This window comes from Macrobrachium nipponense, chromosome 8 (assembly GCF_015104395.2).
Source record: "Macrobrachium nipponense isolate FS-2020 chromosome 8, ASM1510439v2, whole genome shotgun sequence".
NCBI lineage: Eukaryota > Metazoa > Arthropoda > Malacostraca > Decapoda > Palaemonidae > Macrobrachium > Macrobrachium nipponense.
In genome coordinates this window covers 64,062,986-64,083,282 of record NC_087203.1, presented here as the reverse complement: position 1 = coordinate 64,083,282, position 20,297 = coordinate 64,062,986, and the positions used below count along the sequence as shown (strand labels likewise).

Here is a 20,297-nt window from a genome sequence, read left to right as displayed (position 1 = left end):
CTTTCGTAAGAACCTTCGAGGCCCATTTCTTCCTATTTTTCAACTTTGGTGACACCGTGAACTCTGCCAGTATATATTTAAATGCGAATGTGTAAGTCACTTATTTGGTGAAATATTCCAGATTGGAAATATTAGAAAAGTGGAGAGCCTTCCCAGAATCAGTATCAGCCATGGAACAATGAAACGATTCCTCTTGGCTTACTTTGGGCAATTCGAGAAAATAAGTCAGGCATTCGAAACAGGAGGGAGAGTAGAAAGGACAGGAACGGTCCAAGAAAAATAGAGGTCGAGTCAAAAATCATCAAAATTTACGTTTTCAGATTCGGTGAAGCTAGTAGCAGGAGTGTTGTTTATTTACATAGAATCGCACTGTACCGTTAGTTACACAATACGGTTTTACAGATATATACGAAAATTAACAAAAGGATCATCCTTTGATAGCTCGGTTTTGTTGGATAAATAATGTTTATAGTTATGAGAGAGAGAGAGAGAGAGAGAGAGAGAGAGAGATTTCTTAATTATTACTAGAATTTTTGAAACCTTGAACTCGATGTATGAGAAGCCTGTGATGTTAAAGTTGTGTGCTATCTATTCCGTTACGCCTACTATCTCATGCGATAAAAGTGTAAGTATTAAAAAGAGTTCGAATTGCTACTAAATCTTGTTTGGAATTGAAACCCTAATTCAGCGTTGCATTAAACGCCCGTTTTTTTTTCCCGGGAATCCTGTTACTTACGGGGGAAGCCGGTTGGGGGAAATGGGATTTTCTGTGTAGGTCGAATGGGAAATTGTGAATCATTGCTTTTACTTTCATTTTTAGGTATGTCTAAGAACACTTCGGTATCACTTACAGAACGAAGCATACACATCAAGCATGTAGACTCAAATTCGTATACAGATGCGAGCAAGCGCGCATACGCGCGCGCGCACACACACACACACACATATATATATATATATATATATATATATATATATATATATATATATATATATATATATATATATATATATATATATATATATATATATATATATATATATATGTATATATATGTATATAATGTTTATATATAGTGCTGAAGAGTTGTTTTCTTCTCCCCGTTTTTTAGTAGCCATTCACCATTCGCCTTACAGTTGTGATGAGATTCGCTGATGAGGTGAATCAGTTTCTTCAGACCTTGACCATTATCTTGCTCTCTTCAGGTACCCACTCCCGCTTCAGTTTTTCTTTCTCTCACAGGCACACATGCACACGAATGGTCCCAATTCCCCTGTTGATCTCACGGGACCGTCTGTATTCCTTCTATCAATAAAACAAACAAATTCTTGTGAAATATCTCCCTGGCCCATAAACATTCTGTAAAAAATACAAAAAGTTTTTGCCCGAATTTCTGGAAATGTATGGGAATAGACATGTAAACAATAGTATTTTCCAACCCAACCCTGACAGGAAGTATAAAGTTCATATGAATCTGGGGTTTCATACCGCATACAAGAGCATTGGTGTTTATGTTTGTAGTTTATTATTATCATATTAGTATTGTTAGCAGGAAAGGGTTTGCTAAGTATTATTAATATTATTATTGGATACTCACATATGTTTTGGGGAAAGCAAACGATATTGACATGTAACATCTATTAGAATTTTATCCATGTCTGTAGAGAAATGGAAAGACTTTTGAAAAAGACAAACACTGTCAAAAGCCCCTTGCTCGGAGACCAGGAGGTGGGTGTTTCTGTAAGTGATCTGAATGCACAAAGAGATGGGATAGTTGTCTGGTTGTACATATTAAGAACGAAGAGAGTTCTGAATGAATTTCTTCTTGAGGGCTGAATGTTTTTGGCACATATTCTTCAGAGAGAAATTTTCATGATTTTATGAAAGAACATAGAATAGGACGTGAACCCTTAGGTTGTCGGTTTGCAGGCTCGTGGAAAGTTGGTGGATCAAGTGAAGAGAAAGAAGTGGCTTATGATAGATAAACAAATTGGAAATGTTCCTGTCCTCTTTGTGAGGGGGCGGGGCGGGGCTGTTGTTCCATCAGCGTACCTCACGGGAACATGTACGAATGACTAAATAGTATTTACAGTGTCCCTTTGGCCTTTAGCTGCACCCACTTTTTAGCCTTTTACTTCTTCCATTCCCGCTCTCTTTCTTCATTCATGTTGTTCAACTTCTTTAACTACTACCCCTCAGGGCAGCTGTGGTTGTTGTTTCTTCCATTTCCCCTTTAGATCTGTATACTTCATCTCTTATATATTTTGTATCCCATTATCTTCCTGTCCAGCCACTCCAGCTCCTTTTCATTCTCTTGAGTGCTAAGTAGGCGAAAAGTGACCTATTGCTTGGCTTGAGAGCCTAAATTTCTTTCTAAATGTACCGCTGTGTCATTAGTAAAGGGATTTTTGATGATGATGAGAGTTAGGTTTCATTAAATTGATATCGCAGTCGCCACAGCCACTTTCATAACATTTAAATTTTAATCGCTGATGAACACCTTGTATAGATCTTAAGAACTATGTCACTTAGCAGGGTAAAAATATATGTTGTAAAGAAAGAATTTGTCATGTGAAAATACACAAAAATTCTTCCAAGAAACAGTTTTATTCGGTCACATATGTAAACACTTTTACACATACATCTTGCAGTTTCCATATAAAACTTGACATGTAATCCTTTACAAACAGACAGGAATTTTTTCCTGTGAAGTTTTTCACTTTGACAAATATACTTCGAACCTTTGTTTACGATAGCATGCAATAAAATTGGATTCCATCGTAATTGTTATATTATTCGTCTGGTCATGAGAGATCTGAAAATTACTTTGATCTTTTGGAAACATCGTGACCACAGGTAATGGCAATTTAGGATTTGAAATTTAATCTATTGGTCATTTGGCAGTAGTCGTTAAAAATAGTTTATCAAAGACATCTAAAGTTAGTTACGAGAGAAAAAATAACATTAATCCTTTTATAAACGTTATCATTTCTGGGTCGTTAATTCAAGTGTCATCATGATCTTAGGTCACGGCCTTCCCTTGAGAGAGACTGGGGATAAAAGTTTTCCGATCGAGAGAGGCTGGGCTCAGTTCCTTGGTAGTCAGATAGCGGTCTGCTGATACTGATGCCTAAAAGGAGAGAGAGAACATTAACACTTGAAAGAAAGGGCTTGCAATACTAATGAAATAAAGTTTTGATGTTTTTCATGTTTTGTAACATCCTTGCTATTGCTCTGCGTGCTACACAATAAAGAAAATTCACTGACTGATCAAATGAATTCATATGCGGAAATGTTGATATCCGAATGAAAGGATTCTGAGTTTAATCTTATGGGCACCTGACTATATTAACAAATCACGCGTCCCTTCCCCTCTCACCATGATGGCCAGTGTGAAGACACGATGTCGAGGAGGCATGAGCCAGGGACGAGTGCTCCTCGATTCTGTGGTCGCGTCCTTCGCGAAATGCGGTTGGTGCTCGAAGGATGCAGTCATCGTGGAGGATATTTGGTAAGAGCTCACATTCTTTTGTACCTTGGATGTTCATGATGACGTCAACGCTTGACAGGCTACCCGCCTTCTCAGCTCCTGGTCACGAAAATGGGATATTGCTTTTATCTCAGACACCATTATACCTATTTTTCATTTCTGAGTGTCCTTATCGGAAAAATATACAGATACCAATACATTCTCTCATAGCCACCTCTTCTCTTTTAATTAAAACTTCGTTTTGACAAATGTTGTATCTTTAGGTGGTAATAGCGTGGAAGTGTGATAATGGAGATCATTCGTTTTTTTCCCGTAATGAAATCGATAGAATAATGAATAGCCGTCAGAGCAACATATAATTTTTTTTACGAAATATCTTTTCTTCCTACTCGCAAGCAACTCCAACTGAATTAGGTATATAGCCAAGCGTCAGCATCTAAAAAATTAAATTGCACTTTCCGATTCTCTTCCCTTTAGTGCAGTTACAGTTATCTTACCTGACGAACAGTTAATGCCCAAATTCTGATGCTGGTGGTCAGCCTTTGGGGAAGAACAATCGCAGTGAGATCAAGTGGCTTTCCTGCTATGACGTCATCACCGACACCAGCTCGTCTGTGTTTAGCGAAGTCACTGATGCGCAGACCTTTCATTTCGTGCTTGTCTTGTTTTCCTAATCGTCTTCGTCGTTTGCGTCTCTTGTACACCAAGAACACCAGGACACCGGCTTGTAATGATAATTATAAGAATCGTTACCTTACTAAGCAGTCAAACGGCCATTGGCCAGCTAGAAAGATTCAACGGATTAGGACAAGTGACAAATAGGAAAACACCGCTACAAGAAGTCAAAGTTTTCTCTCCGGATGTCTCGTTCTTTTTTAGAATAATCATCAGAGGTTTCTTACGCCAGTAACTCGTAACTCGAAAAGTACGTCTGGCTTCACAGAGGTTATTATTTCACTATGCGGAAGTTGTGTATTTGATTGCTTTTGAAAAAAAAACCGCAATGGTATAAGTTTTCAAGAAATGGTAAGTGATTCTAAACATAATACCTAAAAATATTTTTAATGAGATACCCACTCACCTATTATAATAATCATGCAAAATATTATGACAGCCAGAGCCCCCAGACTAACTCGTGGATCTGACGGTTCATTCGCCAGTTGGCAGTTGGTACCATGGTAATCTTGCGGGCAGCTGCAAGTGTAGGAACTCTCCTGGACGAAACAAGTGCCACCGTTCATGCAAGGGTCGTGGAAACAGACGTCCACTTGTACGCACCTCATGTGATCCTTCGAGAGGACGCTGCCCTCCTTGCAGCTGGAAGTCACAGTGTTAGATTACTAGAACGTTAATGATGTCAGTAACTCTCTTGAAAAAGAATCATTTATAAAATCGGGAAGTTTCTACCCGGGCAAAATATAATTTTGTTACTTTTCAAAATATGAATTCGGTTTTACCACCTAGACAAATATCAATAAACTTGTTGAAGAGAATAGAAAAGAATGGTTACTTTCATACCAAAACGCCGAAAGAATGACAGTAAATGCAGTTTGATTAAAAAAAATTTAAAAACAATTATCATGCATATGAATATGGAAATGACTTCACAGCAGTTGAAGTAACGTCATATATTCACAAACTTATCTTTTGCCAGTTCGTCATATTTCCGTCAGTAATACCATACATTTAATAAACTGACATTGTTGTCGACTACTTAAGCATTTCTATCATTTCACGGAGATGCCCATAGTCTGACACGCAATTAACATGGTGATTTAATAGAATCGTTATAAAAAAAACTACTGATTGTGCATTTTATTTAATCATGAGAAAAATCTCCGTAAATGTTTTGGTGCTAACCTGCATTCATGCTTCATCCAGAGACTCTTGCATATGAAAGGAGCCAAACACTCGACATTAATACACTGGTCCTGAGAAATGCATTTTTCCACTAAGTTTTGGAAGACTGTTGCCTGCGCCCACTGAGTACCGTTGACACTTGGAGGAAGGGGTAGAGGATGTCCGTCTATACGAATGTCATCAATACATCCTACAATAATGAACGGTAAAATAAATGGTGACTTGATTGTTATTATTCAGTGGCCGATTAAAAAATATGGCTTAACAAATTTATGCTTTTTTCATGCCTTTTGGAAATATTTCAGTGTTACGTAAATTTGAGAAAAACCTGACTCACCTTGTCTGTAATCTTCCTCAACTGATAAGACCCCGATTCCTGAATAGTGAGACTTCCCGCCCACGACTACTCCTTCATGCATATCGACATCCAGAAAGATGGACCTTGAGTCCTCCCCATAAGATTCATTGTACCATTTTCCGTCACCCTCGTCAAGAGAAAGAAAGGCCTTGGATCCAAAGCGTGCCACAGATGCCAAGTGCCATTCGCCGTCACTGACAGCTACGTGAGAAAGCTGGAGGCTTCGCTCACCTTTGGACTGCATGTTTGTACTGAAACGGAAGTGTAGATGGCTTTCTTCGATTTCAAGAATGCCATACGCTTGGTTATGTTTATCAGAAATGTAAAACAGGACTCCTTCTTCTTCCCAGGTGCGAAATCGAAGTTGAATATTCATGCCATAGGCATTTGGTTTAAATGAAAGGGAATATTTAACATAAGAGTCATTACCAAAATAGGCTGGAACAGTGCGTTCGCTGCATGTGAACCCAGTCCAGCCTGGATGACAGACGCAAGCTGCCTGCTGGAAGGAACCTTCGCAGCTTCCTTGGTAGCACCAAGTGTTGGAGTTGTCATTTGTTACATTAGCGTTGCTCTTACAAATGTCCTCAAGAGGCCTACACCTCAATTCTGTATTTTCTTGGAGAACAGGCTGAGAGAAATCGTAGAAGTGTCCGTTCATCATCAGGTTTCTGATGCAGCCAGAAAACGATTTTGCATTTGGCATGAGCTTGTTTTGTTCTGCATTTCTGTGAAAGGAATATTGCCTTATCCCACCAACTTGCAATGGTCCATTGACATTTAGGAACCTGCTAAATTGAGGAATTATACTCACTGCTTGACAACGGGATGTATCAAAAATGCCATCCATTTCGTCGGTATGTTCTTGACCAATCGCTGTCACACAGTGATCCACTTCTATCCTCACCTTCTGTTAATTGGTTTAGAAATGTAACATTGATTAGGAACTAATTTGCTGAACTGAGAGTTGTTTTGCTTGCACGAAATTAGACAAAATAATTAGCTTCATAGCAAATAATGGAATTTAAATCGACCAATAACAGAAAACGTTATTTATATATCAATAAAACTTTTGATTAAAACCTTCGTTGCATGCTGTTTGATTCCAGTGAGCTCAGAGGAATTTGCTTTTAACAATTCATACACATCTAGCCTTTCAATAGATAATTAGCTCTCAGAATTCTATTTGGTAGTCTTGCTGAGAAACTGATTGAATGTTATATAAATTTATCATATTGGTATTTAGCGAAACGTTAACTAGTAGCAGTGTAAACATTAAGTCAGCCATTTCAGTGGCAACACAGAACTACAGCTATTGATAAGAAAAATTTGGTTATACTCGGATACTCCACCTGCTGAGCGATTTTTCTTTATGCTGCTAGATTTATTGTGTATATATATATATATATATATATATATATATATATATATATATATATATATATATATATATATATATATATATATATATATATATATATATAACGTATAAATATACACATACACATATATATAGTATGTATATATATATATATATATATATATATATATATATATATATATATATATATATATATATATATATATATATATATATATATATATATATATATATATATATATATATATATATATAATGTGTGTGTGTGTACGTGTGCGTGTGTGTAATTTAAATGTTAATATTTTCTGTGACTTGTGCTCTTTAATAAAAGTAAATACTTACATATGTGTCCCAGAAGAGATCGATCTTGTGCCACTGCCCATCGGCCAGGCTGTTGGTGCTATTAATTTTCAATTGCACAGTTCCAGAGCCATAATTCAGGAGAAGTCTTGGTCGCCCATTTTCCAGTTCCAGGGAAATGAAATCTGATGTGAAATGTTGACTGTCGTGGGACAGAGCCAAGGCATCATTGAAAATGAGCAGTCCTTCCATTTGTACAGTTAAGAACTCCATGCTCAAGTGGTTTGCAGCGCAAGTTGCTAAGCTTGAGAACCAACAGTATCCGTTACCTTCAAATGTCCTTGTTAGCATCTGGCACCTTGGACCTCGATATCCCTTTGGACACTCACATCTGATACTAGATTTCTCTTTGATACATTTCCCTTCATTTTTACAAGGGTTCGGACGACACGATAATTGTTTTTTAACCTCTTTTCCTGTAAAGTCTCTTGCCTGGCAAGTACAATCAGGGATCACTTGGACATCCACACTAACTAAGGAAGTTCTATTGGCATCTACTAAATAAGGCTTATCAGAAATAATGAGCTTGCTAGTGCAAGACCCATCACAAGGCACATTTTCATCAAGGCATTCACTGATTCCAATCATTACGATATTTAAACCCACCTTTCTCTCAATTTCTTCTTTGTGTTCCATTAGGAGGGCATTAAGTTTTCCTGATTGATAGTACTGACCATCGAAAACAGTAAACCTTATGTCAGTAATAGGTGGTCTCTTTTGTCTTGGGTGCAAGCTGAATATATGGACATCATCTACATTTGTGTTTAGCAGGTAAGATATTTCCTTTCGAAACAGATCAGCTTTGCTTGGTATAGAATCCTCTGCCCTATAGTCCCAAGTCTGTATGAAATCTTCATCTGTTATGTTAACAATTCTCAGGGATGCTGCTTCTTCCACGATTCTCTCGGGAATATAATGGACATTTACAGTTACACTGGCTTTGACACTGTACTGTGAATGCTTGTGGTCTTGTACAAGAAATTCCAGGAAATAGAGGCCTCCTCTAGTGGCAGCTGTCATGGTGATCATACCAGAATCCTCATCGAGCAGAAAATTTTGATGTGGTTTATTGGCCCAAGTGAAGGTTTTGTCCACCAAGTCCCAATCATCTGGATCATGCACATAAATGCGCCCAATTTGTGTTTCCTGGGATATGTTTTTGTGGGTGTAAACTAAGACTTGCTTCTCTCCTGGTTGCATTAGGCTGTCATTTTCATCTCCAATGGTAATAATTAGTGTAGAAGTGCCAGTCATGGGAGGAAACCCTGAATCTACGATTACTATTGGTAGGTGATACTCTTTCTGCACCTCTCGATCAAAACCTCTTAAGGATGACACTACTGCGGTACCTTTTCCATTGTCCCCTTTAGCGTTATATTTCACTGTAAAGGATGACTTAACGTCAGGTGTTGATGACAATAAATCTAAAGCAAAATGGAATGGTGGCCCATTACCTCTGGAGGCATCATCGTCATCTACTGCTGAGACCTCTATGATCTCCCTTGGTGGTTGGTTTTCTGGTAGAATGGGATGATAATCTTGGCTTAATCTGGGTGCGCTGTCATTTTCATCTCGAACGTTGATAATGAGACTAGCCGTGCTGGTCTTCTGGGGTACACCATCATCAGAGGCCTCGATTTTTACGAGATATCTTGGTGTGGTCTCTCTATCTAATGGACGTTGGAGTTTCACAGCACCATTTTTAGTAATTGAAAACTGGCGTCTCTTATCTGATCGTGGATCTATCGTGTATGAAATTTCACTTCTTCCTTCCTTATCTGCGTCAGTAGCATCAAAAGTACTCAGAGTTGTACCTATGACAATCTTCTCAGAAACACTGACCTCTATCGAATCTTCCTTGAACACTGGTGCATTATCATTCACATCTTTTATTCTTATTTCCACCCAAGAATAGGCAGTGTGAGCCTTATCTGATGTTATCTCACCGATATCAGAGACAACGATTTGAAACTTGAATCCCAATCTTTGTATTGGGTCTTCGAAGTCTAATGGTTTTGAGAGTTTGATGGCACCAACTCCATCAGTGTTTGGCTCAATGGTAAACGTTTGTGCCGCGGATTCAAAAGTTTCTGGTATTTCAAAGTAGAAATCGTTCGTGTCATCCTCGTCGATAACTGTCACATTTAGGATAGGTCTGTTCGTGATAACAGAGTCCAGCGATTCCTCCACTTGTGCTCTCCAAAAGGCCTTTGCAAAACGAGGTGGCGAGTCGTTGACGTCTAATACAAGGACGTTAGCTGTCGCTGTGCCTATAAAGATAAAACGGCGAAAATATAAAATGGAATAAATGGAGGAGTGTACGAATATGAATATTGATGTGTAGATAATTAAAAAAAAAGTATGGAAAGACGGTAAAATGCACGAATAGCAGACCTAAGTATACTTATACTTTTTAAGCATTTTTCATCAGTTTTCTCCCAGCCACCTCTTAATCCTGTATGCTAATGGCTTGACTAAATGAATTCATTAAAAAGACTGTTGTTGTATTGAAGTGTATGTGTAATTACTTTATCTCAGAACAGAGAGAGAGAGAGAGAGAGAGAGAGAGAGAGGTGGGTGGTAAATGCAGATTAAATTTGTGAGTTTTTGTAAGTCATTAACTGGATTACTAGACCTAAAAAGGTTATAAGGAAAGACGTAAGAGCTGTTAATTGGAAAGTTCTGCTGCTTTTGAAACAGTACCCATATGGAGTTATTCTCGGAAAAAGATCAGAAAAAGAGAGAGAAGGAAAAACAATCACCGTTAAGTCCTCCTCCATCCATAGCAACGACCTGAAGGAGATAGCGCGGCGTCCTCTCCCTGTCGAGGCAGCAAACTCGAGTCTTGATCTCTCCGCTTTGTGCGTCGATCTCGAAGACAGGTTTGGCGGTGGCTTCGTCGATGGCGTTTTTGGTGATGGAGTACGTGATTTTAGCGTTGGTACCTTCGTTTGGGTCGTCGTAATCCTCCGCTTCCATCCTCATGACGATGATTCCTCTTGCGTCGTTCTCGGTGACGTTGCAGTGATACACCGCCTGTAGATATTTACCATTCAGTGGAAACCTTTGTGCAGCGGAAGAAGTAATAATGCAAATATTTGGACCCATACAGACACACAAATGTGCATATTGATGTCAATTTTCACATGTGGTGAGGAGAGTCCCGAGTTCGATAATACGGACCATTCATCAGTGCTTTGAATCGAGAAGGTATGGAGCTTGCAACCTCATCCCAAATTACTTATACACTGGAAACCGAATTTTTAGTAAAGAAAAAACCTGAGAAAAAGGACGCATAGTTGACTTAGACACACGCACACGTACATAAATACATACATACAACCAAAGGATAATCCTCCTTGTGACTGTCTCGACAGATAGCACCAAGAATCTTTACTCCTAACATGATTTCTTTCTTGCTAATTCAGTGAAAACTGATATTAAACATTTTTTCATCTCTCAAATAGATGAGTATTTTTCATACATGTTAGTCTATTTTGGCCAACAAGGCGATTAGATTATAAAGTGTTCCAGTGTAATCTTGGAGTCTCAACTTTGAGCAACAGAGTGTAACTGTATGTCACTACGAATCGGTAGAGACAAGGATCTAGAACCTTGGTGCATGTGGAGCAAGGCGTGTAATATTTTTCTGGAATAGATGTCAGTAAGAAGTGTTCATCCGAGTTTTTCCATCTTCAACGAGCTTTTGTGTACAGAGCTTCTTAATCACTTCAACTGCTTTTCGTAGAAGGAAAATATCATGTACTCAAGGGTTCGTGTTTATATATGCACAGACACAGACACACACACACATTATATATAGATATATATATATATATATATTATATATACTATATATATATAATTATCTATATATAGATACTATATATATATATGCACAGATACATACATAAATATAACTAAACTACAGGTTTGTTCTTATGTTGTATAGGTATATAATTTATAGCTTTCCTTGAAATTTCTTTTATATATCACGTGTTTGGAGAGCCGACACTTAGAAAAGTTTGGATAAATCCCTTTTGAAATGAAATCTATTATATATATATATATATATATATATATATATATATATATATATATATGTGTGTGTGTGTGTGTGTGTGTGAGCGCACGCGCGTCTGTGTGTATGTTGCGTACATGTTGACTGAGGTTTACGCTACTGAAATTGTTTTTTTTTATTAGTGAAAGAAAATATTCTTGGAAAATATCTTTTCAGTAATGTTTAACGTAACATGATATATGTATATACATGGGTATATACATATATATATATTATAGATATTATATATATATATGTATAGTCTATATATATATATATATATATATATATATATATATATATATTGTATATATATATATATATAGAAGACTTTCAAAGGGATTCGAAGAACACGGTCATAATTATATATATATATATATAATATATAGATAATATTACTATATAATATATATATATATATACTATATATATATATTTATTTATTTACATATATATTTATTTATATTTGTCTAATATAAGATATAATATATATATATATATTTTATATATTATTTACATATTTATATATATATATATATATATCTGATATATATTGGTTTTATATACATAATAATTTATATATATACATATATCTAGAATATATTATATATATATACATACATAAATATATATATTATATATATTAATATATATTTATTTATTTATTAATTATTTCCTATATTTATTTTATTATTTGTATATATATATATTATATATACATATATATATATATATTTTATATATATATATATAAAGATATACGTACAATATATATATATATAATATATATATATATATTATATATATATATATAGTATATATATACCAGTATATATATACTATATATATATATATATATTATATCATATATATATATATATATATATACCGGGTTTTTAATCCTTTGGAAGTCTAATATATATATATATATATATATATATATATATAAATATATATATATATATATAATGTATATGTATATCAATTCAAGCTACAAATGTCCTTTAATATCTAAATTCACTTTACTCCCAAATGTATATTTTCATATATGTACCGAAGGGGAATTTTTTAATTGATAACTAATTATTATCAATTAAAAAATTCCCCTTCGGTACATATATGAAAATATATCATTTGGGAGGTAAAGTGAATTTAGATATTAAAGGACATTTGTAGCTTGAATTGATATATAAATGGATCACGGTTCGATGTGATAATTATTCATATGTATATGTATATGTATATTAGAGTCCCCCTCCACAAAACAAATGGAAAGTTATGAAGTTTTATGCTATAGCCTATCTCCAAGTATGTTATCTTAAGTTTGTATTAAGCTATTTTTCATTTTACATTTCTTGTACTTTCAGACTGAGTGCCGGAGTTAGATACAGTCATGGCTAATGACTCAGAGGAAATCAGATGGATTGACTGAATCCAGCCTATAACCTTCAGAGAGGCCAGGTTTGCTGGCACATCCTTCATTTCACGTTCATGGATGGCTAAATACATTAAAAGAAATTAGTCCTTTGTTAAAAGAAACTGGAACAAAAATCCATATGACTGTCATCACAAAAAGAGTGAGAATCTTGGAAGGCCTGAAGTCATTTCTCAGGAGTGAAAAGACATCATAGCTGAGGCATTGGGTACACCAAGAAAGTCTTTACGTAAATTGGCACTTGAACTAGAAACAAAATGGGGAAAGAAGAGAAGTTATAGTACTGTATATTGTGAGTTGAAAAAATCAGGTATCAAGCCATTTCATGGTATCAACAAGACCAACATCACTCAGCAACAAAGAGAAGACTGTGCATGGTTTTGTGGTTCATTTCTTAAAGATTGGGATGAAGCTGACTTTCTCCATGTTGCCCGATCAGATGAATTCTTCATTTACACAGTCAGGAAGCCAAATCATAAAAATGACATGATTTGGGCTGCAAAGTTAGATATCAGTGATGACGTGCGCTATCACCAAGTTGTGAAATTTCCTGAATGTTTGTGAATTTTTCTGTTTCACAGCCAAAGGGTTAATGTAGATACAGAATTAAAATTACTTCAAGGAAGAACAGGAATGCCCATAAAAGAAGCCAAGTTAGAATTAAAAGTCAGAGGAATGTATGATCCTGCTAGGAAACAAACGTTTTCTACTATAATAAGTTCAAACAGTGAGACAAAAATGGAAATGGATAAGAATATTAAAACCCTAACAGAAAAAAGGCAAGGAAAAATAACTACTTTGCACGAAGAGAATAATATAGTAAAAACCCAAGAAATATTTACAAATATTTGTTCAAATTCTTTTGAGATATTAAAAGAAATAGAATCTCAAGATGATACATGTACCACTGAAATCTTAGAAGAAAGTTGTAATGAACTAGAAGCTAAAGATAAAAAGAGTCCCCTGGAGAGGACTCCGCCCAAAACCAAAAAACCAACAATTATTAGAGGATTGTCTGTTAAAGCAAAGACAAACTACCCAATGAAAGAGCAAAAACCAAGAAATAAGAATACCCCATTGTCCCCTAAAATAGTAATGAAACCAATGGAAGCAACAACCCAGAACATCAAAGAAACAGCTCAGGAACAAACCATAGACAAAAATAATTACGTGATGGGAGAAGATATAACTCCATCGCCAATAATAGGTGCAGCAAAAGCAAATGGAAAAAGGACACCACACTAAAACAAATGTAGATGTAATAAATGTTTTATAGAATTGTGCAACAAAAACAGAAATATAACAAGACAGTTAAACGAACACGAAAAAAAAAATGATAAAATGCAGAAATAGAGAAACTACTAGTATGGACACAAACGGAAAAGGCTGTCTGTACATTGGACATCTAATGTCTTATAAAGAAAAACAAATAAATGTCGTAAATAAAATTTCAGAAAAAATGCAAATTGATGATCCACAAAAAGAAAATAGCACTTGAGCACACTAACATATTATTTTCAACAATTACATTATACAATGGAACGTAACTGGTCTCCAGACCAGATTATATTTGGGAGAATTACAACGATTAATTAAAGAATATGAACCAATGGTATTATGTTTACTGCATGTCAATAAAACAATACCAACACTATGTAAATATACCTTAGTATCTGCATCTAGAGAGGAAGAAGGATATCTATATATGTGCATAACAAAGTATGTCATGACAAAGTACTTGTAAACTTTACTGACTTGCAAATATCAAGTATTAAAATAAAAATAAAAAATGATAGTTATGTGATTTATAATTTATACAACCAACCAAATAAAAACCATGACATTGATAAACTTAAAGATTTACTTAACAATACAAAGGAACCTACATTAATGGTAGGGGATTTTAATGCTCATAGCCCAATATGGGACTGTAATTGCACAAACTCAAATAAAGCAGGTAGTAAAATAGAAGATTTAATTGATTCAAACGACGTTGCTCTATAAATGATTACGAAATATCCACATATTTTTCAAGAACACATGGGACATTATCCTCAGTGGACTAACTCTGTGTTCAACAAGCATAGTTGAAAGATTGGATTGGAATACAGTTGATGACTTGCACACCAGTGATCATTTTCCAATATTAATTTCCTTATTGCATAATAGTCCTGTAAAACATGTTCCTCATTATAACATTTATAAAGCAGATTGGGAACAATATAAAAAGCACACTAAAAATATCCCACCATTTGAATATTTCAAAGACCAAAATGAAACTAATAAATTTATAGTTATTTTCATTAAAAACGCTGCTGATAAATCAATACCAAAGACAAAACCCCATCCAACAAAACACAAAGTTCCATTGTGGTCCGATAGGCTAACAGAATTAATAAATACAAAACACTCAATAGGGAGACGATTAGATAATTTGAATAAAAAATTCACTAAAATAAATACTTTTGCAAAATAATATAGTCATTTTTTTGCAAAAAATTACTATATTATTGCTAGAAATTGATACTTTAAAACCTCTATATATATATATATATATAACAAAATATCTGCAAAATTTAAAAAGGAGGTAATTCATGGAAAAATAAATTCATGGAGGCAATACGTATCAGATCTCTCTAATAATACTCCCATACAAAAAATATGGGAAAAATTCAGAAAAATAAATGGTATCCATGTTAAACCACCCAGACATGCGATATTAAAAGATGGGAAGAAAATACTTAATCCAGAAGAAATAAGCAATACAATAGGAGAAAACTTAACAAATGTAAGAAGTGATAATAATTTAGATGAACAATTCTGCACGAAGAAAAATAATATAGAATTAATAACAATAAATTTTGAAACTAGAGGAGATATATATTATAATAGAAAATTTGATATAGAAGAATTGGAATATGCTCTCTCGAACAGCAATAAATCTGCTTCTGGAGATGATATATTTGTTTTGACATGATATGTCACCTAGCACCTTTGGCAAAGTCATACTTATTACAATTTTATAGTCATTTATGGCGTCGGAATTTATTTCCTGATGAATGGCGTAAAGCTATAATAATTCCTATCCCCAAACCTGGAAAGGATCCTAGCAATATTAATAATTGCAGACCAATATCTCTAACAAGTTGCTTATGCAAATTACTTGAAAAGATGGTGAATGCTCAACTAACATGGCAGATTCGAGAAAATAAAATTTTGACTCCTACTCAATTCGGGTCACAACATAACAGGTATACATAAGATTCTCTCTCTTTTATAGAAGATCATATACGCACAGGATTTGAACGAAAACAGATGACTGTAGCTGTCTTTTTCGACATTGAAAAGGCTTATGATACAACATGGAGGTATCCTATATTAAAAACTACAAAACAACAACATCCGTGGACATTTACCTAATTTTATCCAAAACTTTCTGACAAAGCGCAGTTTTCAAGTGAGAATTGATGATGCTTTATCCAGAAAATTTCCACTTGAAAATGGTGTTCCACAGGGAAGTGTCCTTAGTGGCACATTATTTACCCTAGCAATTAATGGTATTAGTAAAACTTTACCTACTGGAATTAAAAGCAACCTTTGTATGGATGATTTTGCCATATATTATTCAGCATATCGCATTAAACATGTAGAGCGCATTATTAACAAAACTATAATAAAAATAGATGAATGGACATCATCTGTAGGATTTAAAAGCAATCGTTTTTTATAAGGATAAAAGGTGGATGAAAAATGAAGAAATAGATTGGAAAATTAGAAGTCATAATATACTAATTGGCCAAACTGCAAAATTCTTAGGATTAGTACTTGATACTCATTTAAACTGGAAAGCCCACATAGCATACGTGAAATCAAAATGCAAAAAAGCTTTAAATCTAATTAGAAAATTATCAAGTACTACATGGGGAGCAGATAGACAAATCCTTACATTGCTATATAAAGCAATAGTACTGTCTATCATTGATTATTGCAGTGAAATTTACGGCTCGGCTTACACAATACTGAAATTATTAGACTCAGTTCACAATGAAGGCCCTAGAATATGCTCAGGAGCCTTTAGATCATCACCAACCTCTTCTCTACAGGTTGAATGGGGTGAATTACCTCTCTCTCTCCATAGAGAGTTAGTAACAATGAAGAGTGCCCTAATGATTCAGTGTAGTGATTCACCAACAAAAAAAAATTTTGAATTGGGTGATATATTTGTTAACAATCATATATCAACTTTCACAATAAGAGCTAGAAGACTGAGTCACTTAATATAAATTCACAACTACCTTCGATAGTAAAATTACCGCCTCCTTGGAATATGAATAAGATAAAAATTTGCACCAACTTAAAATGTTTATAAAAAAATTACTCTACTTACTCCAGAACCCAATAGACAACATACAATAGACGCAAATAAGCCGAAAAGGTCCGCATTCACGCCAGTATTAAATACGGATGGATCCAAAAGCAGAATAGCGGATGGGGATATTGCTGCAGTGTCCCAGGAAAAAGCATACCAAATCTCTCTTTTCAATGATGCTTCTATATTTACAGCAGAGTTATGTGCAATAACATCGGTCATAGAAATAATCAAAGAACACTCCTTTAATAATTTTGTGATTTATAGCGACTCAAGAAGCGCTATAGAAGCCATTAAAAGTTATAATTCCAGAAATAATATTGTGCAACAGATTAAGTTTTTACTCCATAAATTATATAATAAGGGAAAAAATATTGAAATATGTTGGATCCCTGCCTATGTTGGGATAAAAGGAAACGAATCTGATAAGCCAAGGAAGCAGTCCACTTGATGAGAACAAGTATTAGTGACTATATAGCTTATATAAAAACAATCATTCTAAATAAATGTCAAAATATATGGAACGAAGAATCTGAAAGTAATAAACTAAAACAAATAAAACCTGACGTTACGAAATGGAGTTCCGTATATCAGAGAAAGAGACACACACAAGTAATCCTGACATATCTACGTATAGGCCACACTCGTCTGACACATGGGCGCTTAATGAGCATCCCACGTGACCCTGCTCCGGAGTGCTCAGACTACAAGGTGTTGATAACTGTCGGACATGTGTTGTGTGAGTGCCCAAGGTATGACCAGCAGAGGCTGTCAACTTTTGGAAGTAAAAGAATAAAAGATATTTTGTCAGAATCTCACATTTTCAGTGGTTCCGGTTTTTGACGTTTCTAAAGAACTCTGATTTAATTAATAAAATATAATAACGATACAAAAAACTCAGAGCAATTAATGAATTTTAGATACAATTTTTAAGAATTTATTGACCTGTTATTAATTTTAATACACCTTTTTAGTAAGTATGTATGGAAACGTGAGTAAATGTATTTATTGTCTGTTTGAGTTCTAGTCTGTTTGAGTTCTAGTTTTTTTTAATTCCATTTTAATTTATTGTTTATTATACTTCATGACCTATTTCGTTCCAGTTCCTGGCCTTTGGCCTAGACCTGGCATTTAATTTAATCCTTCGGGCCAGCCCTATGAGAGCTGAAAGTCAGCTCAGTGTTCTGGTTAAACTATTTTTATAATAATAATAATAATAAAATGCAATATATACCGACAGGTCTAAATCGCAACATTGAGTAGGATATACAGCTATATCGCAGAACATAACATATCAATTTTCTTTACCCAATCATGCCTCAGTCTTCACAGCAGAGTTGTGTGCAATTAAAGTAGCTATCAAAATTATAAAGCAAACATCATTCAGTAATTTTGTGATTTTTAGTGACTCAAGAAGCGCTATAGAAGCTGTTCAGAGTTACAATCCAAAAAATAATTATGTAGAGCAAATTCAATTTGAACTCCACAAATTGTATAAAAATGGAAAAAATATTGAAATATGTTGGATCCCTGCTCAAGTGGTGATAAGAGGAAATGAAGAGGCTGATAAAGCAGCTAAAGAAGCAGTCCACATGATAAAAGCAAATGTAAACATCCCTACTAGCGATTATATAAGATATGTAAAAACAATAATTGTAGATAAATGACAAAACGTATGGAATGAAGAGCCTGAAAATAATAAATTAAAACAAATAAAACAGGGTGTTAACAAAGGGAATTCAGCATATCAAAGAGAGAGACCAGACTCGTCTGACACGGGCACTTGATGTAGCCCACGTGACCCTGCTCCCGAGTGTTCAGAGTGCAAGGTGTTGGTAACTGTCAGACATGTCTTGTGTGATTATCCAAATATGACCAGCAGAGACTGTTAACTTTTGGAAATAAGACAATAAAAGAAATTTTGCCAGAATCTTTTACATTTTCAGTAGTTCCGATTTTAACTTTTCTGATGATCTCCGATGTAATTGATAAAATATAAAACATTAGAATGTTTTGTGAATTTTAAAACAAAATTTCAAAAAGTTAAAACTAATCCTGAATTTTAATATGCCGTTTTAGTATGTATGTAAGGTGAACATGAGTAAATGTATTCATTGTGTGTGTGTTCTAGTATGAAAGCATTTGCCTTGTTGCAGTTTTTTTTTTTTATTTATCCTGAATGACCAATTTGGTCCCAGTTCTTGCCTTTTATCTAATCCTTCGGCAGCCCTAGGAGAGCTGAAAATCAGCTCAGTGGTCTGGTTAAACTATTTTTATAATAATAATAATTCATCATATATGATATATATATTATATATATATATATATATATATATATATATATATATATATATATATATATATAGTATATAGGTATACAGATATATATGATATTTATATTTATATATATATAAATATATATATATATATATATATATATATATATATATATATATATATATATCTATATACAATATATATATATACACACACACACACACACACAGAGATATATTATATATATATATATATATATATATATATATATATAATATATATATATATGATATATATATATATATATATATATATATACATATATATATCTGTATACCTATATATATATATAGATAGATATATAATATATATATATATATATATATATATATCTATCATCTATATATATAATCATGATATGCAGGGAGAAATATGGTAACAAACGGATTTGCTCGTCATAAAATATTGATAGTTTCAGCAATTATTTAATTTCTCCTAATTTATGAGAACAAGTCATTTCGTGAATGCGTTATTTGATTAGGATTTTCATGTAACAAAAATGATATAATTATATTTATGCTCATACAAATTGCCCTCACGCGCACACACACTCACAGACATGCCTGTTTCCCTTAAAGATGGCTATTCAAAAATATGTTAACCTTGTGGTCCTTCGCGATCCTTTTGGAATATGGTTGTTAGCCCA

General features: G+C 34.2%; 1 protein-coding gene across 2 annotated transcripts in view; it reads right to left on the bottom strand.

Moving 5' to 3' along the window:
* Positions 1-2,589: 2,589 nt before the first annotated feature.
* LOC135222807 (neural-cadherin-like) overlaps positions 2,590-20,297 on the bottom strand; it is a 144,701-nt gene continuing 126,993 nt past the window's right edge. For both annotated transcript variants that reach the window (XM_064261108.1, XM_064261107.1), the window contains exons 8-15: positions 10,213-10,486; positions 7,433-9,720; positions 5,689-6,619; positions 5,352-5,541; positions 4,573-4,808; positions 3,989-4,215; positions 3,381-3,590; positions 2,590-3,131 (exon numbers count right to left, since the gene is read on the bottom strand). In XM_064261108.1, coding sequence (XP_064117178.1) covers positions 3,546-3,590; positions 3,989-4,215; positions 4,573-4,808; positions 5,352-5,541; positions 5,689-6,619; positions 7,433-9,720; positions 10,213-10,486 — 4,191 coding nt within the window. In that variant the 3' untranslated portion in view covers positions 2,590-3,131; positions 3,381-3,545. The remainder of the gene's footprint in view (positions 3,132-3,380; positions 3,591-3,988; positions 4,216-4,572; positions 4,809-5,351; positions 5,542-5,688; positions 6,620-7,432; positions 9,721-10,212; positions 10,487-20,297) is intronic.